Here is a 15,896-nt window from a genome sequence, read left to right on the forward strand (position 1 = left end):
CTCTTGTTTCCATTACATGGTCAATTTACTCATCGCTTTTCTCCTAACTCTTTTTGGTCTTGGTCATTCTGTTGACACTTGTCTGAGATATATGGTTGATTTCTTTAGCAGTTCCGTTACCAGAACTCCCAATTTCCTTGTTTTCTTTCACTTTGGTTGTACTTGTCCTACAAACAAATATTTAACCTTAAGTCAAGTTTCTGACATTTCCTGCAAATATATCCAGATTGCTAAAAGAAAAAATCACATAATCTCTGTATTTATACAACTATATATTTATGATCTTGACCCTTGAAAATATTTGTATAGAGAAGTGTATTTCATTTGAGCAAAGTCAACTGTACGTGACCAGCAAAGGGGGAGAAATAATCCTTTTTCTTTTTTCTTTTTAGGGCTGCACCTGCAGCAGGTAGGAGTTGAATCAGAGTTGCAGGTGCCAGCCTACAGCACAGCCACAGCAACACCAGATTGTGGCAATGCCAGATCCTTAACCCACTGAGTGAGGCCAGGGATCGAACCCACATCCTTATGGATACTAGTCAGGTTCTTAACCTACTAAGCCATAATGGGAATGCCAGAAATAATACTTTTTAAAAACTCCTACTTTATTCCCTCTACCCCAATCAGATCTTGGTCTCCACTTCCCTTGAAAAAAAGGCCAGAGATAACAAACCAGTAGAAACCAAAATGTTAAATCTTTGGTTTTGAGTTTTCAAGAGCTCAGATCCTGAGCATAAAAAGAACTTAGAAAGGTAATTTTGGTAATATGAGAACTTTTCTCCAATTGAAAACTTAACTGTTGTATATATCTGTATATATACTCTATGTGTATTGTGAACTGGAAATTGGCACTTCCCATCTGCCTCTACACAGATTGAATCATGAGTCACTGCAGCTGCTGATCCTCAACACCCCTGAAACTTTTGAGAACTTCTAAATTAGACATTGACCAAAGTTCACTAAACACATTCAACTTGCAGTTTGTTTTGTCTATATAGCTATATTAAAATATATTAAAAGAGAGAATATAGTCAGTAAGAATGTATAATGGGAGAGAATATAAAAACAAATACATTTATAACTGAATCACTTTACTGTACACATGAAAGTAATACAACATTGTAAATTAATATTTTAATAAGATTTAAAATTAAAATAAGAATTAAAAAATATTTTTGGTTTAGCTAATTCAAAAATAGTGTGTATTCACTGGAAAAATTTTACAGGATATATAAAGAAAATTACAAGTCACCTGAGATCCTACAATCCAATATTTTGGGACATTTCCTAATATTATATTGAGAACATTTACTTATGTCATTCAAAATTCTTCAAAAATGAATGTTTTAATTCATAAAATTTCATATCACAAAATGTGTAGGAAATACAGTGTATTTAATTGTTTTGTCATTTGACATTTGGAATATTTTACTAATCTACACAACACTTATGATGAATGTCATTTCTGAGTTTTTTAAGAATATATTTTTAGAAATGAAATTATGAGTAAAAGTTATACTAATATACATTGATACTCATATATCACCAAACTTCTTACCATTTAACTGTTTTGTGGTCAGTATTGAGTATTTTCATTTTAGGTAATCTTTGCTTTTTATAGAGAAAAATATCTCATTTCCATTTCTCAAATTATTAGCAAGGTTGAACAATTTTCTTAAGCTTATTAGTGCTTTAATTTTTTTTCTGTTTAGTGCTCATTTATAGGCACCTAAGATGTATTTTAAATATTTTTCTAAATTTGTGGTTTAGCCAAATTTTAAAATATTTAATTTTGTAACTCAATCAGGGCAAAGAGTACTGCCCAGGCAACCCAAATTTTTCCATGCTCAGAGGCAAACATTTTCAATTCCTTTGGCTATTTCTTTTGATCTTCCTTCTGTAGCTTTAAATAATAGCTTTATAGTGCTGCTACTTGATTTTTTAAATTTGACTTTCCAGTATGGAAAATGAGACTGTAGTTGTTTCCATATTTCAGATCTACCATCACCACCATGCCATAAATACACTCACACACATAGAATTTAATTGTCCTCATCTTCCTAATACCATTTTCATAATATTGGTCATATAAATATTCAGTGTTCATTATTTCAGCTATGTAAAATGCTACCGCAGTCAAGTCATATAGCGTATACTATGATTTTTTTTTTTTTTTACTAAGAGTAAGTAACCATCCTGATGGGTGTGAAGTAGTATCTAATTGTGGATTTGTGTTTCTCTAACAATTAGTGATGCTGAGCATCTTTTCATGTGCCTAATAGCTATTTATATACCTTCTTTTGAGAAATGTCTATCAAGACCTTTGTCCATTTTTAAATTGGGTTATTTTATATTGTTGAATTATAGGGGTTCTTTACATACTCTGGATATTAATACTTTTACTTTAGCACACATATGTTTTTAGTATTTTTTTAACCAATTCAATGGGTTGCCTTTTCATTGTGTTGTGTTCTGTGATCCACAGAAGTTTTAAATTTTGAAATCTATTTATCTTTTACTTTTATTTTCTGTTTTAGTTGTTAGAGCCAATAAATCACTGCAAACTCCAATGTCATAAAGTTTTCCATCTATGTTTTCTTCTAAGAATTTCCAAGTTTTAGCCCTTAGACTTAGTTCTTTGATTTAAGTTAATTAAGAATTTTGTTAAAATATAGTTGATGTATTATGAAATGGTCACAACAGTAAGTCTAGAAACCATCTGGCCCCATAGAATATTACTGACAATATTGCTTAGCTATATATTACATGCCCTGGCTTACTTATTGTATAAAAGCAGGTTTGTACCTCTTCATCCCCTTCACCTATTTTGCTCCCATCCCCCCCCCCCCCGCCGCCCCGGGAACCACATATTTGTTCTTGGTATCTACGTGTCTGTTTTCATTTTGTTTTGTTTCTTTGTTTTTTGTTTTTTTTAGATTCCACACATAAGTGAGATAACATTTGTCTTTCTATATCTGAATTATTTCACTTAACATAACACCCTCTAATCCATCCATGTTGTTGAAAATGGCAAGATTTCTTTTTGTGGCTGAGAAATATTCAATTGTGTATATCTAGATAGATAGATAAATAGATATAGATAGACAGACATAAATATACATACATACCACATCTTTTAAAAATTTTTTTTGGTTCCATCTGCAGCATATGAAAGTCCCCAGGTCAGGGATAGAATCCAAGCTGCAGCTGCCAACCTATGTTGCAGCTGCAGTAATCCTGGATCCTTTAACCCACTGCACCAAGCAGAGGCCTTCACAGCGAACTCAGCCACTGCAGTTGGATTCTTAACCCACTGCACCATGGCAGGAACTCCATATCTTCTTTATCCATTAATCTATCAATGACACTTAGGTTACTTCCATATCTTAGCTATTATAAATAATGCTGCAATGAACACAAGTATGCATATGTCTTATTGATGTTTGTTTTCTTGAAGTAAATACCCAGAAGTGAAACTTCTGGATCATATGGCAATTCTATTTTTAATTTTTTGAAGATCCTTCATACTATTTGTTAAAATGACTGCACCAATTTATAATCTCAACAATGGTGCAAAAGGGTTCTCTTTTCTCCATATCCTTGCTAACAATTGTTATTTGTTGTCTTTTTGGAAATAAGCCATTCTGACAGGTATGAAGTGTTATCTCATTGTGGTTTTGATTTGCACTTCCCTAATTAGTGATTAGTGACACTGAGTGTCTTTTCATGTGTCTGTTGCCTATCAGAGTATCTTCTTTAGTAATATTCATAGACACTCTATTAAGAGGTTTTTTTTTGAATCATAAATGGATGTTGAATTTTTTCAGAAGTTTTTCTGTACCTATGGAAATGATTATATGATTTTTATTCTTCAATCTGTTAATATGGTTCATTATATTGACTGATGTGCAAATAATGAACCATTTTTGCATCCCTGTGGTAAATCTCACTTAATTATGGTGCATGGTTCCATTAATGTATTGTTGAATTTTGGTTTGCTAATATTTTGTTGAGCGTTTTTGCATCTATATTCATCAGTGGCCTGTAATTTTCTTTTTTGTGGTGTTTTTGCTTGGCTTTGGTATCAGGGTGATGCTGGCTTCATAGAATGAATTTAGAAGTGTTCCATTCTCTTCAATATTTTTTTGAAAATTTGAGAAGGATGGGTATAAAATTCACCTGTGAAGCCATCTAGTCTGTGACTTGTTTGTTGGGAGTTTTTGGATTATTGATTCAGTTTCATTAATGGTAATCGTTCTGTTCATAATTCCTATTTCTTCATGATTTACTCTTAGAAACTGCACTTTCTAGCAATGTATTAATTTCTTCTAGATTATCGATTTTATTGGCACATAATTATTTGTACTAATCTCTTAACGATGTATTTCTGTGGTCAATTATAACTTCTCTTTCATTTTGGATTTTGTTTTTAATGGGCCTCCTCTCTTTTTTCCCCCTGATAATTCTAGCTAAAGGTTTATCAATTTTGTTTATCTTTTCAAAGAACCAGTACTGAATTTCATTGATCTTTTCTACTGTTTCCATCATCTCTATTTCATATAATTCTGCTCTGAGCTTTATGATTTCTTTCCTTCTACTAACTTTGGGTTTTGTCTGTTCTTCTTTTTCTGGTTGCTTTAGGTTTAAGGTTAGGTTGTTCATTTGATTTTGTTTGTTTGTTTCTTGAGGTAGGCCTGTATTGCTATAAACTTTCCTCTTTGAACTGCTTTTGCTGTGTCCCATAGATTCTGGAACAATTGGTTTCCATTTTCACTTGCCTCAAAGAATATTTTTGTTTTATCTTAATTTCTTCACTGACCCTTTGGTTGTTTAGAAACATATTGTCCTTAGACTCCACATTCTTTGATTTTTTTCTTCCTGTTTTTTCCCTTATACTTGATTTCTAATCTCATACTATTGTGTTCAGAAAAGATGCTTGATGTGATTTCATTTTTCTTACATTTATATAGACTTGTTTTGTGGCCTAGCATTTGATCTAACCCAGAGAATATTCCATGTGTACTTGAAAAGTATATATATTCTCTTGTTTTTGAAAGCTATGTTCTGCAGATATCTATTAAGTTCATCTAGTCTGATGTTTCATTTAAGGCTCATGTTTCCTTACTGACTTTCTGTCTGGATGATCTGTCCATGGATGTAAGTGAGATGTTAAATTTCTCTGCTATTATTGTATTAATGTCAGTATCTCCATTTATGTTTGTTATTATTTGCTTCATGTATTTAGGTAATATTTTGTATCTTTTTATTGTGTGTATCCCTTAATTACTTATTGCATGTAGATGATTTTACTACTTTTGTCTTTTAATCTTTCTACTAGCTTTATAAAGTGGTGGTCTATTACCTTTACTGTATGTTTATATTTACTGGTCAGAAATTTCTTTCATAATTTTCACATTTCTCTTTGTGGGCTTTCTGTTCTGCTTAGAGGAATCTCTTTAACATTTCTTGTAAAGAATGTTAGTGGTACTGAACTCTTTCAGCTTTTGCTCATCTGCAAAACTCTTTATCTCTCCTTTAAATCTGAATGAAAACTTTGCTAGTTTTCCAAGTTGTAGGTTTTTTCCTTTCATCACTTTGAATATATTGTGCCACTCTCTTCTTGCTTGCAACTTTCTGGACCACAAGTTAGCAGGTGGTTTTATGGAGATCCTTTGTACATAATAGTTGTAGTTGTATTTCTCTTGTTTCCTTTAAGATTCTCTCTTTAATTTTTGCCATTTTAATTAAAATGTGTCTTGGTGTGCACCTCTTTGGTTTCATCTTATTTGTAGTTCTATGTAATTCCTGGACCTGGATGCCTGTTTCCTTTTCCAGTGATTCTGTACCACTTTCTCTCTCTTCTCCCTTTCTGGGACCCTATAATTGAATGGTAGAATGCTTGATTTTGTCCCAGAGATCTCTCAAACTATCCTCACTAAATTTTTTTTTCCTTTTACCTGTTCAGTATGGGGAATTTACACTACTCTATTTTCCAGATTGATGATTCATTCCTCTGTATCATCTAATCTATTGTTGTTTCTTTCTAGTGTGTGTTTTTTTCATAATTTATTTATTTTATTTTTTAAATGATTTTTATTTTTAGTTAAAGTATTCTTCAGCTGTCTTTGGTTCTTCATATTTTTTAACTGTTGGAATTCTTGTGTTCATGAACATCTTTATGATTATTACCTAGAACTCTTTTTTGGTAATAGATTCCTTAGCTCCACCTCCTAAAATTCTTTTTCACAGATTTTTTTTTTTTGGAACATATTCCTCTTTCTTCTCATTCTGCCCAACTCACTGTGTTTATTTCTATGTGTTAGGTAAGTTTGCTACATTGCCCAGTCTCAGAGAAGTGGCCTTATAAATGAGATGTCCTATGTACCCAGAAATATTTTCCCCTCGGGTCACCAAAAATAGTGTGTGGACTGAGTGTGCCCTTCTGCTGTGGTGGGACTCACAACTGTGGGCACACTCATAGGTGGGGCTGGTTGGCTGTGAATCCCTGCTTTATGCAGTAAGCTAGAGGCCCACTAGTGGGCAGGCCTGGGCTCCTGTGTATCTGCATGGCTCAAGGTGATTTGGGGCTGGTTCCTGTTTGATAGAGGAAGGTAGGTAAGCCCCTGGTGCTAAAGTTCAGAGAGTATATTCCAAAATGATGTTTGCTAATGCCAATGCTATCATGGTAGAATGAGCTCCTCCAAAGACACCCTGGCATCTTTGTTCCCAGGGGGCATATCACTTGTCTCCTGCCTCTTTGGGAGGCTCTCTAAGGTCGGCAAATGGGTCTGACCCGGACTCCTTTCAAACTACTGCCACTGTGCTAGAAATTGGGAGTATGTGAGATTTTGCATATAACCTTTAAAAGCACAGTGTCTATTTTTTATAGCCCTCCAGCTCCCTCAAATGTAGGCCCTGCTGGTTTTCAAAGTTAGATATACCTTCAGAGAATAAACCTACAATCTCTGCCTTAGTTATAGAAGAACAATTACATGGTTGGGTGATAACTGAAACAGATTTTCAGCAGAATTTGGTGTTTTTAACTCTCACTCTCATTAAAAAATTGGTTGTAACTAACAGCAAAACATTGTGAGAGTTCAGTGAGGCAAATCAAGGTGCTTCTTGACTTTTCTTAATTCTGACTTAGAATCCTCCTTCTCAGGTATGCTAAATTAGTTCTGTTTGCAAGCTTGCAGAATAATATTGCTATTGAGTTTTCTTTCATTCACTTTTCCTTCTATTTTATTTCTTAAAAAATTCCTTGACAAATATTTTCATGTAGTTTTAGAAGAAACAATGGAAAAATTGTGTTTAACTTGCCATATTTTTTCTGTAGAGCTGTATTTTAATTTTTAATGGGAAATGGGAGTTTTAAATTCTTATCAAATCATTCAACTTTTCCTTTGCCCAATTTCCTATTACATTTATTTCTTAAAAGGCATTCCTTACTTACGATTTCTAAATCATTTATATTCATTTTAGTTTTTTTAAACAATTTGTGTTTATAATTATGTGCTATTTATTTTAGGATGTAATTTGAGCTAAATAGCCAAAGTAAGTTTTCCCCAAATATAAAACTAACTCTTCTCAACAATACTTATTTATTTCATACTCATAGATTTGTGATGCTTCCACTACAACATATTAAATTCCAGAATATACATACACTAGCAATTCAGTGTATGTAGTCCTCTTCCCCATTATATTAATTATTTAGCTCTCTAATTCTCTTGCCACCCCCAAATTTTATCTATGTATTTATTTATTTTTCCAAATTTAAAGATGAATTTTCCATCTTGGAAAATTTCCAGGTTGGATACTACAAAACTCTTAGAGGAAAACATAGGCAGAACACTCTTTGAGATAAATTGCAGCAATACCGTTTTTGATCCACCTCCTAGAGTAATGAAAAAAAAAGGGACCTAATTAAACTTAAGAGTTTTGCACAGCAGAGAAAATCATAAACAAAACAAAAAGACAACCCACAAAATGGGAGAAATTTTTTGCAAATGAAGTGACCAAAAAGGGATTAATACCAAAATATACAAACATCTCATATAGCTTTATATAAAAAAATACCAATTAAAAAATGATCAGAAGATCTAAACAGATATTTCTCCAAAGAAGACAGACATATGGTCCAAAAGCACATGAAAAGATGGTAAATATCACTAAATATTAGAGAAATGCAAATCAAAACTACAGTGAGGTCTCACCTCACATTAAGCAGAATGGCCATCATTAATAAGTCCACAAATAACAAACGCTGGGTTGGGGGGGAGAAAAGGGAACCCTCCTACAATGTTTGTGGGAATGTAAGCTGATGCAACCACTATGGAGAACAGTAGGGAGGTTTCTTAAAAAACTACATATGGAACTACCATATGATCAAGCAATTCCAGTCCTGGACATCTATCAGGAGAAAACCATAATTTAAAAAGAAACATGCATCCCAATGTTCATTGCAGCACTATTTATAATAGCCAAGACATGAAGCAACTTAAATGTCCACCAACAGAGAAATGGATAAAGAAGATGTGATACAGATATAAAATGGAATATTATTCAGCCATGAAGAAGAATGAAAGAATGCCATTTGCAGCAACATAGATGGACCTAGAGATTATCATACTAAGTGAAGTAAGTCAGACAGAGAAAGGCAAATATCATATGAGATTACTAGTACATGGAATCTACAAAAATGATACAAAAGAACTTACAAAATAGAAATAGACTCAAAGATTTTGAAAACAAACTTATACACTATTATAAATATATGTAAAGTTATAAATGTTATAAATAAATGTAATACATATATTATAAATATGTATAATAATTTGCATAATAAAAATTACACAAATTTTAATCAAAATTCTATTTTAAATTTTATTGGAGTATAGTTGATTTACAAAGTTGTGTTAGTCTCAGGTGAATAGCAAAGTAAATTAGTTATACATATACATATGTCCATTCCTTTTCAGATTGTTTTCCTATATAATAGGCTATTTTACAATATTGCATAGGTTTCCCTGTGCTATACAGTAGGTCCCTGTTACATTTACCAAAGGGTAAATGTAAGGGGGAGGGATAAATTAGGAGGTTGGGATTGATATAATCACTCTACTATATATATATACAATACATAGGTAACAGGGACCTACTGTATAGCACAGGGAAACCTATGCAATATTGTAAAATAGCCTATTATATAGGAAAACAATCTGAAAAGGAATGGACATATGTATATGTATAACTAATTTACTTTGCTATTCACCTGAGACTAACACAACTTTGTAAATCAACTATACTCCAATAAAATTTAAAATAGAATTTTGATTAAAATTTGTGTAATTTTTATTATGCAAATTATTATACATATTTATAATATATTTATGTATTACATTTATTTATAACATTTATAACTTTACATATATTTATAATAGTGTATATTAAGTACTAGTCACTAAATATATGAAATTCCCTTTCCTTGAAGTTGTAAGTGGCCAAAACCCTTGTTTTCTATGGTATGTGAGTGGAAGTCATGTGTGTATCCCTTCCGTCCCTTAGCACTCCCTTTCCTTACCACTGCTCTAGTGATTATGGAAGCATGGGTCAAGATGTTGCCTCCGTTTACCTGGACACCTGAATGATGAAAATATGACTCCCTATTGATCTATGTTGGAAATATAGTGAGATGAATAAATACTTAACATTTTTTTGATAACTGAGATTTTGAGGTTGTTTGTTCTCCAGCATAATGTAGCCTATCCATAAATACAGAATTATGTTAGTGATATTAACTAATTTGGGATATCTAAGACTATCTGTGATATATCTGTTTTTGGATTCATTACAGTCAAGAAAAGGACAGGAATTAACGGCTGTATTCTTAAATTTACTCTAGTTCCTTCTTGCACCTGGAAAGGGCACAGAAAAGGGTTAAAAAGTAAAAGCAGTTTTTAAAACTTTCCCACCCAGGCCCTTGGAGATCCACTGAGGCAGAGGTGCATGTGTTCTTTGTGTATTAAAAAGAATGAATGGCAGAGTTCCCACTGTGGCTCAGAGAGTTAAGGAACTGATATTGTCTCTTTGAGGATATAGGTTTGACCCTTGGCCTCACTCAGTGGGTTAAGGATCTGGCACTGCTGCAAGCTGCAGCGTAGGTCACAGATATGGCTTAGATTCAGTGTTGCCATGGCTGTGGTTAGGCCACAGCTGCAGCTCTGATTCCACCCCTGGCCTGGGAACTTCCATTTACTGCAGGTGCAGCCGTCAAAAGAAAACAAAAGAATGAATGGCTATCTGCCTGCCCTTCTGGTGACCAAGGCAGTTTCATGATTTACTATTTTCTTTTTCTTAGGATATACAGCTAAGGTGCACTTCCCAGTCTCTCTGGCAGTTAAGGTTGGCCATGGATGTGGGTGGAAGACACGTCCAGGTCTTGCCTCCAATCCTTTTCCTACTCAGTGCTCATCTTCCGGTCAGGTCAGATCCAATAAAGGACCCCAAGTGATACAAAATGGTAGAGCCCTGGATGAAAGAAGCCCACTGGACTGGCTGTGAGTGATAAACTGCTATTGTATTATGCTTCTAATCTTTGCAGTTACCTTACAGTTAGCCTATTCTGACACTAAAGAGAGTAGTTGCAAATAGAATTGCATGTTTTTATAGAGTTAATCCTTTACAGGGTGGGAGCAGAGGGAAGCATAGTTTGTGTTTATGCAATATTATGTGCACTATGTGAATATTGTGTATAATCCTTAATTGAATATGAAAAACTCATTTAATCATATTTTATCAAAAAGAAGAATAGAATTGGCTGAATAGGTTGTTTTAGTATTAGGTTATAAGTAAAACCTGAGAAATATGAAGTAATTTTATTATTCGATGGGTTTCCCTTTTTCAGTTATAATCAAAGATTCACAGCTCATATATAATCATATGATCATGTTGTTTGAGACTTTCCTAATGAATTAAAAATTAAGAAAGTAAATATTTTGTATTAAGTCACTTATGCCCACTCACTTGTATTAAGAAGTAGCAATACTTTCATACAGAGAAACTCTTCTTGGCTAACTTGAAGCTTCACAAACTCCTGTGGGATCTGCCACATGGTAAGGCATAATGAATAGAATGATGATTCCTTCATCCGCTGTCTTGTACCACACACAACACACAAAGGAAAAAGCAACAGGGAAAAAAATAACCACACACAGTGTCTTAGCCAGTTTATGTAATTTATCAGAGAATATGAGATTTTATAATTACTTATTGAAAAATGACTTTTTATAAACAAACTTAATATTCAGAATTTTAAAACTCTTCTAAATTTATTCACAATACTGGATTTTTGAGGTTAAGAAATTTTAAAGTTAGAAAATTTACACATTAACTAAGATTAATGTTTCTCAGTTTTATTATCACATTTACAAACCTAAACCAAGAAAGGAGACCAAGGCTATGGGAGTTGAGAATGTGGTACTGAAGAACCTTCAGGAAGTGCTTTATTTGCTGATGTTTTAAAGTATGGAAAAAAATACATAAACTTTTGTGTGCAATCCAACGGGAGAGTGAATTCAATTAACTGAAAATTACTACCATATATGAGTTCAGTGTATTCAGTTTAGAGTATTCAGTGTGAAACAGTTACACTGTAAACTATTCTAGAGAAAATGTGTGGTCGTATATAAAAGAGAGCACTAGTGAGCATTAAATAATTGACAAAACAAACATAAATTCTGAAAGTTGAGGAAATTTACTTAAGATATTTTCTCAACTATGTGCTATTTTGTGATACCTGCATTAGCCAAAGAAGTTAACAGAAAAAGTGAAAACTAGATTTTGAATCCGAAGATCTAAGATTAATCCCAACTGTCACTCAGATTTTTTGGCAAATGATGCAACTGTCTCTGCTTCAGTTTTTTAATCTGTGAAATAAACTTCCTTGTCAATTCAAGGGATCTATATATAAAATATAAAAGTTACCTATAATCTGTAAAGATTCACAGATGTGTCAATTATCATATATAATTCTATATCAGCATGTACCATTAGAACAGTATAAATATTTCCATGAAAAGATTCTTATTCAGTTTAAGGTTATATGTAGAAAGTTAATTACAGTAATTTCAACATAATCAAGAGAATTGGAACATTTATGCTTCAATGTTTTAAATAAATGAACAGTCTAATATTTTACTCTAGAAAGTGAGATGATACTTTTACTTTTTCAGGTAAGTCAATGCTTTAAGCACAAATATATTCATTTTCTTCATTATCTTTATTACTACCAATGCACAGTTTTAATTTGATAAGCTAAATATTTAGTTTCATCTTTAAATATATTTCTTGGTTTTTTTGAAATTAAAAAAATTTGAGACTACTGTATATTGAAATGAAAGAAAAACTCCAAATATCAAATTACAGATAACAATATAATTTTATTAATATTGTCATTTCAAGTTAGATCCTGAGGTAACTCTAAGAAACAGCTAAGGAAAATTCTATTATTTAGACACTAGATGTAGGATCCTCTAGTGAAATGTAATTTTCAAGATTATCCTACATACATACTTTTTTTTTTTTTTGGCCGTACCCATGGCATGCACAAGTTCCCAGACCAGTGATCAAACCCGCGCCACAGCAGTGACCTGAGCCACTGCAGTGATGTTGGATACTTAACCTGTTGAGCCACATGGGAACTCCTTACATATAGACTTTTAATAATAACAGCAAAAGTCAAGTTACTACTTACTCATTTAGTATTAGATCAGGTGCAAAATAAAGCATCTGTCCACTGACATGTTTATAGGATCTCCATCCTAGTCCAAATACCATTAAGCTCATCCAAGAATACTGGATGAGAGTTATTTGGTCATCAATATGTAAGTTTCGAAAACCTACAAAACAAATTTAAAGATAAAATGATCACAAAAATCACCGCTGTGCCCAAAACCTTAAAAATAAAAATTTGAAACAAGATATAAGTAGGGTAATTTGTTTTCAGTCTCAACATGTTTACACTAAAAATGCAAGAAGTAATAATAATAATAGAGTCAAAAAGCTAAAAAGGAGAAGAGACTTTGGGATTTATTAAAATTAGTCATTGTGATTTGGCATTTCTGGGAATTCACTAATTAAATCAATGGTTAACATTCATGCATGCACTATTCATTTATCAAGAGCCAATCACGTACCAGGCACTGTCTTAAAACGCTAGGATTATGAAGATGAATAAGATACCACCTTTTCCCTTAAAAGTAGCTCACAACTCAACAGAAGAGACAACTACGTAGGTACCGAGATACAGAAGGATAAGAAGAAGTATGCCAGGCAATAGGGAGATCAGGAAAACTGCCCTAAAATGAGGATAATGCCTAAGCAGAATAGAGTCAGTTTGTTGAAGAATCTTTTTTTTTCCTAGCTGTGCCTGTGGAATGCAGAGGTTCCAGGGCCAGGGATCGAACCCGTGCCACACCAGTGACCCAAGCCACAGCAGTGACAATGACAGCTCTTTAACCTGCTGCACCACCAGGGAACTCTAGGAATCTAAATTCCTTGGGATTTACACATAAACTGGGTTTATTTTGCAAAACCACTGCTTTTAATTGTGCTATATCTAATTTTTCTTTAATAATCCTTATTAAATTTTGGGTCAGTTCCAAACTTTTCTGGTCACTTTTGCTTTTTGAAACTTAACATAGTCTCGTTTTAAACTCCCATACAGCTTAAGAGGTCTAGAGTCTGTGTGTGTGTCTACTCTTTCACACTTTCACAATCTCCCTCTTTCAGGCCTTTCTCTGGTATTAGAGGCAGAGAAAGGATGGCAGGGAAAAGCCAAATGTATCTTGATATACACAGTCCAGGTTTTCTTTCCATCTCTTTCTAATTCTTTTTGCCTGCTTGGGACATGACAACCAGCTGAAGAACTTAGAGGGAGAAGAAAAGAGGTGTTTGGAGATGATGTGGATGATCTTTTTTTCTATTAAGAAGGAATGGGAGTGACAGAGGCTAATTTATATTATTCTTGGCTCATTGGTAGCCATATGGAGGATGGATTCAAGGGAATAGGTCTGAACTTAGGGAGAGAAGTTGGGAGTTATTGCCAAAGATCTGATGAGAGACGGTAAAAGCCCGAAATAAGTCAACAGGTAGGAGTACAGAAGATAGAGTGCCTCAGAGGAATATTCAAAGAGTAAAGTCAAAGAAATTTGGCAACTGATTGTATATAGTTAGAAGAAAGGGAGTTAAATAGATGTTTCAGGTTTTTTTTTTTCCTTAAATGGCAGGTGATAATAATATCACTGAGGTAAAATAAAGGATAAACAAACTATAGATAAAAGAGTAAGAGTTTGAGGGACCTCTGGAATATTCATATATATATATATATGAATTAGAGGTATGGGGAGACATCCCAGGAACAAGTACGAAATTCAAAATTCTTTGCATCTGAGTGTAGTCAGAATAATAAAAGTGAATGAAATATTTCATTAAAGATATCAAGAAAATAAAGCTTTTTCAATTTTATTTTTATGGCCGTATTTGCAGTGCATGGAAGTTCCCAGGCTAGGGGTCAAATCACAGCTGAAGCTGAAGACCTACACCACAGCCACTGCAACACCAGATCCAAGCTGCATCTACAACCTACGCTGCAGCTTACAGCAATGCCAGATCCTTAACCCACTGAGCAAGGCTAGGGATTGAACTCACATCCTCATGGACACTATGTCAGGTTCTTAACCCACTGAGGAACAAAGGGAGTTCCCATAAAGCTTTTAAAATGACATCTATATCTCCTAATACTCCACTGAAGTCCACTTACAAATGACCTATTTGAAAAGTAAAACCAAAGCAAAACTTAAATCCTTAGATCTTAAGGGAAAATGACTTTATGATTCAGTTCATTATCTCAAGATAGGTAGCAGAAAAACACTATCTTCTACCTTCTCTCCATACACACCAGATAATTCCATCTTCAAGTGAATAGTAGGAAGACTGCTATTTTCTTCTCAGAAATTCTTAGCCTCATTGGGACCAAAAACAAAAAAACACAAACCTCTAATACATATTCATAACGGTGACACCATGGTGGACATTTGCCCTTTTCTGGGGAGTGACTGACTTTTCAGAGTATATCTCTTCCCCCTTCTTTCTTCCCTCCCTCTCTTCCTATTTTTCTATGCAGACAAAGTTTTCCACTGGTTGTGGTGTGATGAGCACAAACAAGTACCCCACTTTCTCATTTTCCCATTTTTTCTGTTTCCCTGGGATTGTGATCTTGGTTTGTTCTGTGGAACACCTACTACCTGGACTCTGAAGCAAAAAATAGTACACAGATACAAGATATGGTTAGGCTTTCCTCTTGATGGTGGTGGTGGTTCCCAGTGAGAGTGGGAGCCAAAGTGGGTATTTGTGATGTTTGCTTACTGGCCCTCCAGAGAGCCTTGGTTTCTGCCTACTTTCCAAACTTGTTCTCTAGCCTCAATTCAGTGAATCACGAGTGTCCTTTCAGGAAATTATTTTGTTTCTTTTCATTTTGTTTTGGACAGCCAGAGGTTTGGGGCACAATGGGAGTTCCCATAAAGCTTTTAAAATGTTTTTCAAAATTAATTTTATTTATTTATATCCAGATTTATTAATGTGTAAAAAGATTCCCTAAACTAGCCAAGAAAAATGTGACATGCAGTTTTCATAATTTTTTATTTTCATATGACGTACATGCATCTTGAAGTTCATGTCTATATATTACTGCTGTTTTTATTTTTAAAATTATGAGTCACTCAATACATCTAGCACAGAAATTCTGCCTATAAATTGAATACTTTATAAAGTTTAGTATTATTGGATAACGATAAAATAGATAAATGAATTGTCCTTATTTTTGCAAAGCAAGACAC

At 33.6% G+C, this 15,896-nt stretch overlaps 1 protein-coding gene across 3 annotated transcripts in view; it reads right to left on the reverse strand.

Moving 5' to 3' along the window:
• PGR (progesterone receptor) overlaps nt 1-15,896 on the reverse strand; it is an 86,193-nt gene that overhangs the window by 4,327 nt on the left and 65,970 nt on the right. For 2 of the 3 annotated variants that reach the window (XM_047752681.1, XM_047752683.1), the window contains exons 5-6: nt 12,755-12,899; nt 11,026-11,156 (exon numbers count right to left, since the gene is read on the reverse strand). In XM_047752681.1, coding sequence (XP_047608637.1) covers nt 11,026-11,156; nt 12,755-12,899 — 276 coding nt within the window. The remainder of the gene's footprint in view (nt 1-11,025; nt 11,157-12,754; nt 12,900-15,896) is intronic. The other variant, XM_047752682.1, reaches the window with a different exon arrangement.

The sequence above is a fragment of the Phacochoerus africanus genome, chromosome 11 (genome assembly GCF_016906955.1).
Source record: "Phacochoerus africanus isolate WHEZ1 chromosome 11, ROS_Pafr_v1, whole genome shotgun sequence".
NCBI classification, from domain to species: domain Eukaryota; kingdom Metazoa; phylum Chordata; class Mammalia; order Artiodactyla; family Suidae; genus Phacochoerus; species Phacochoerus africanus.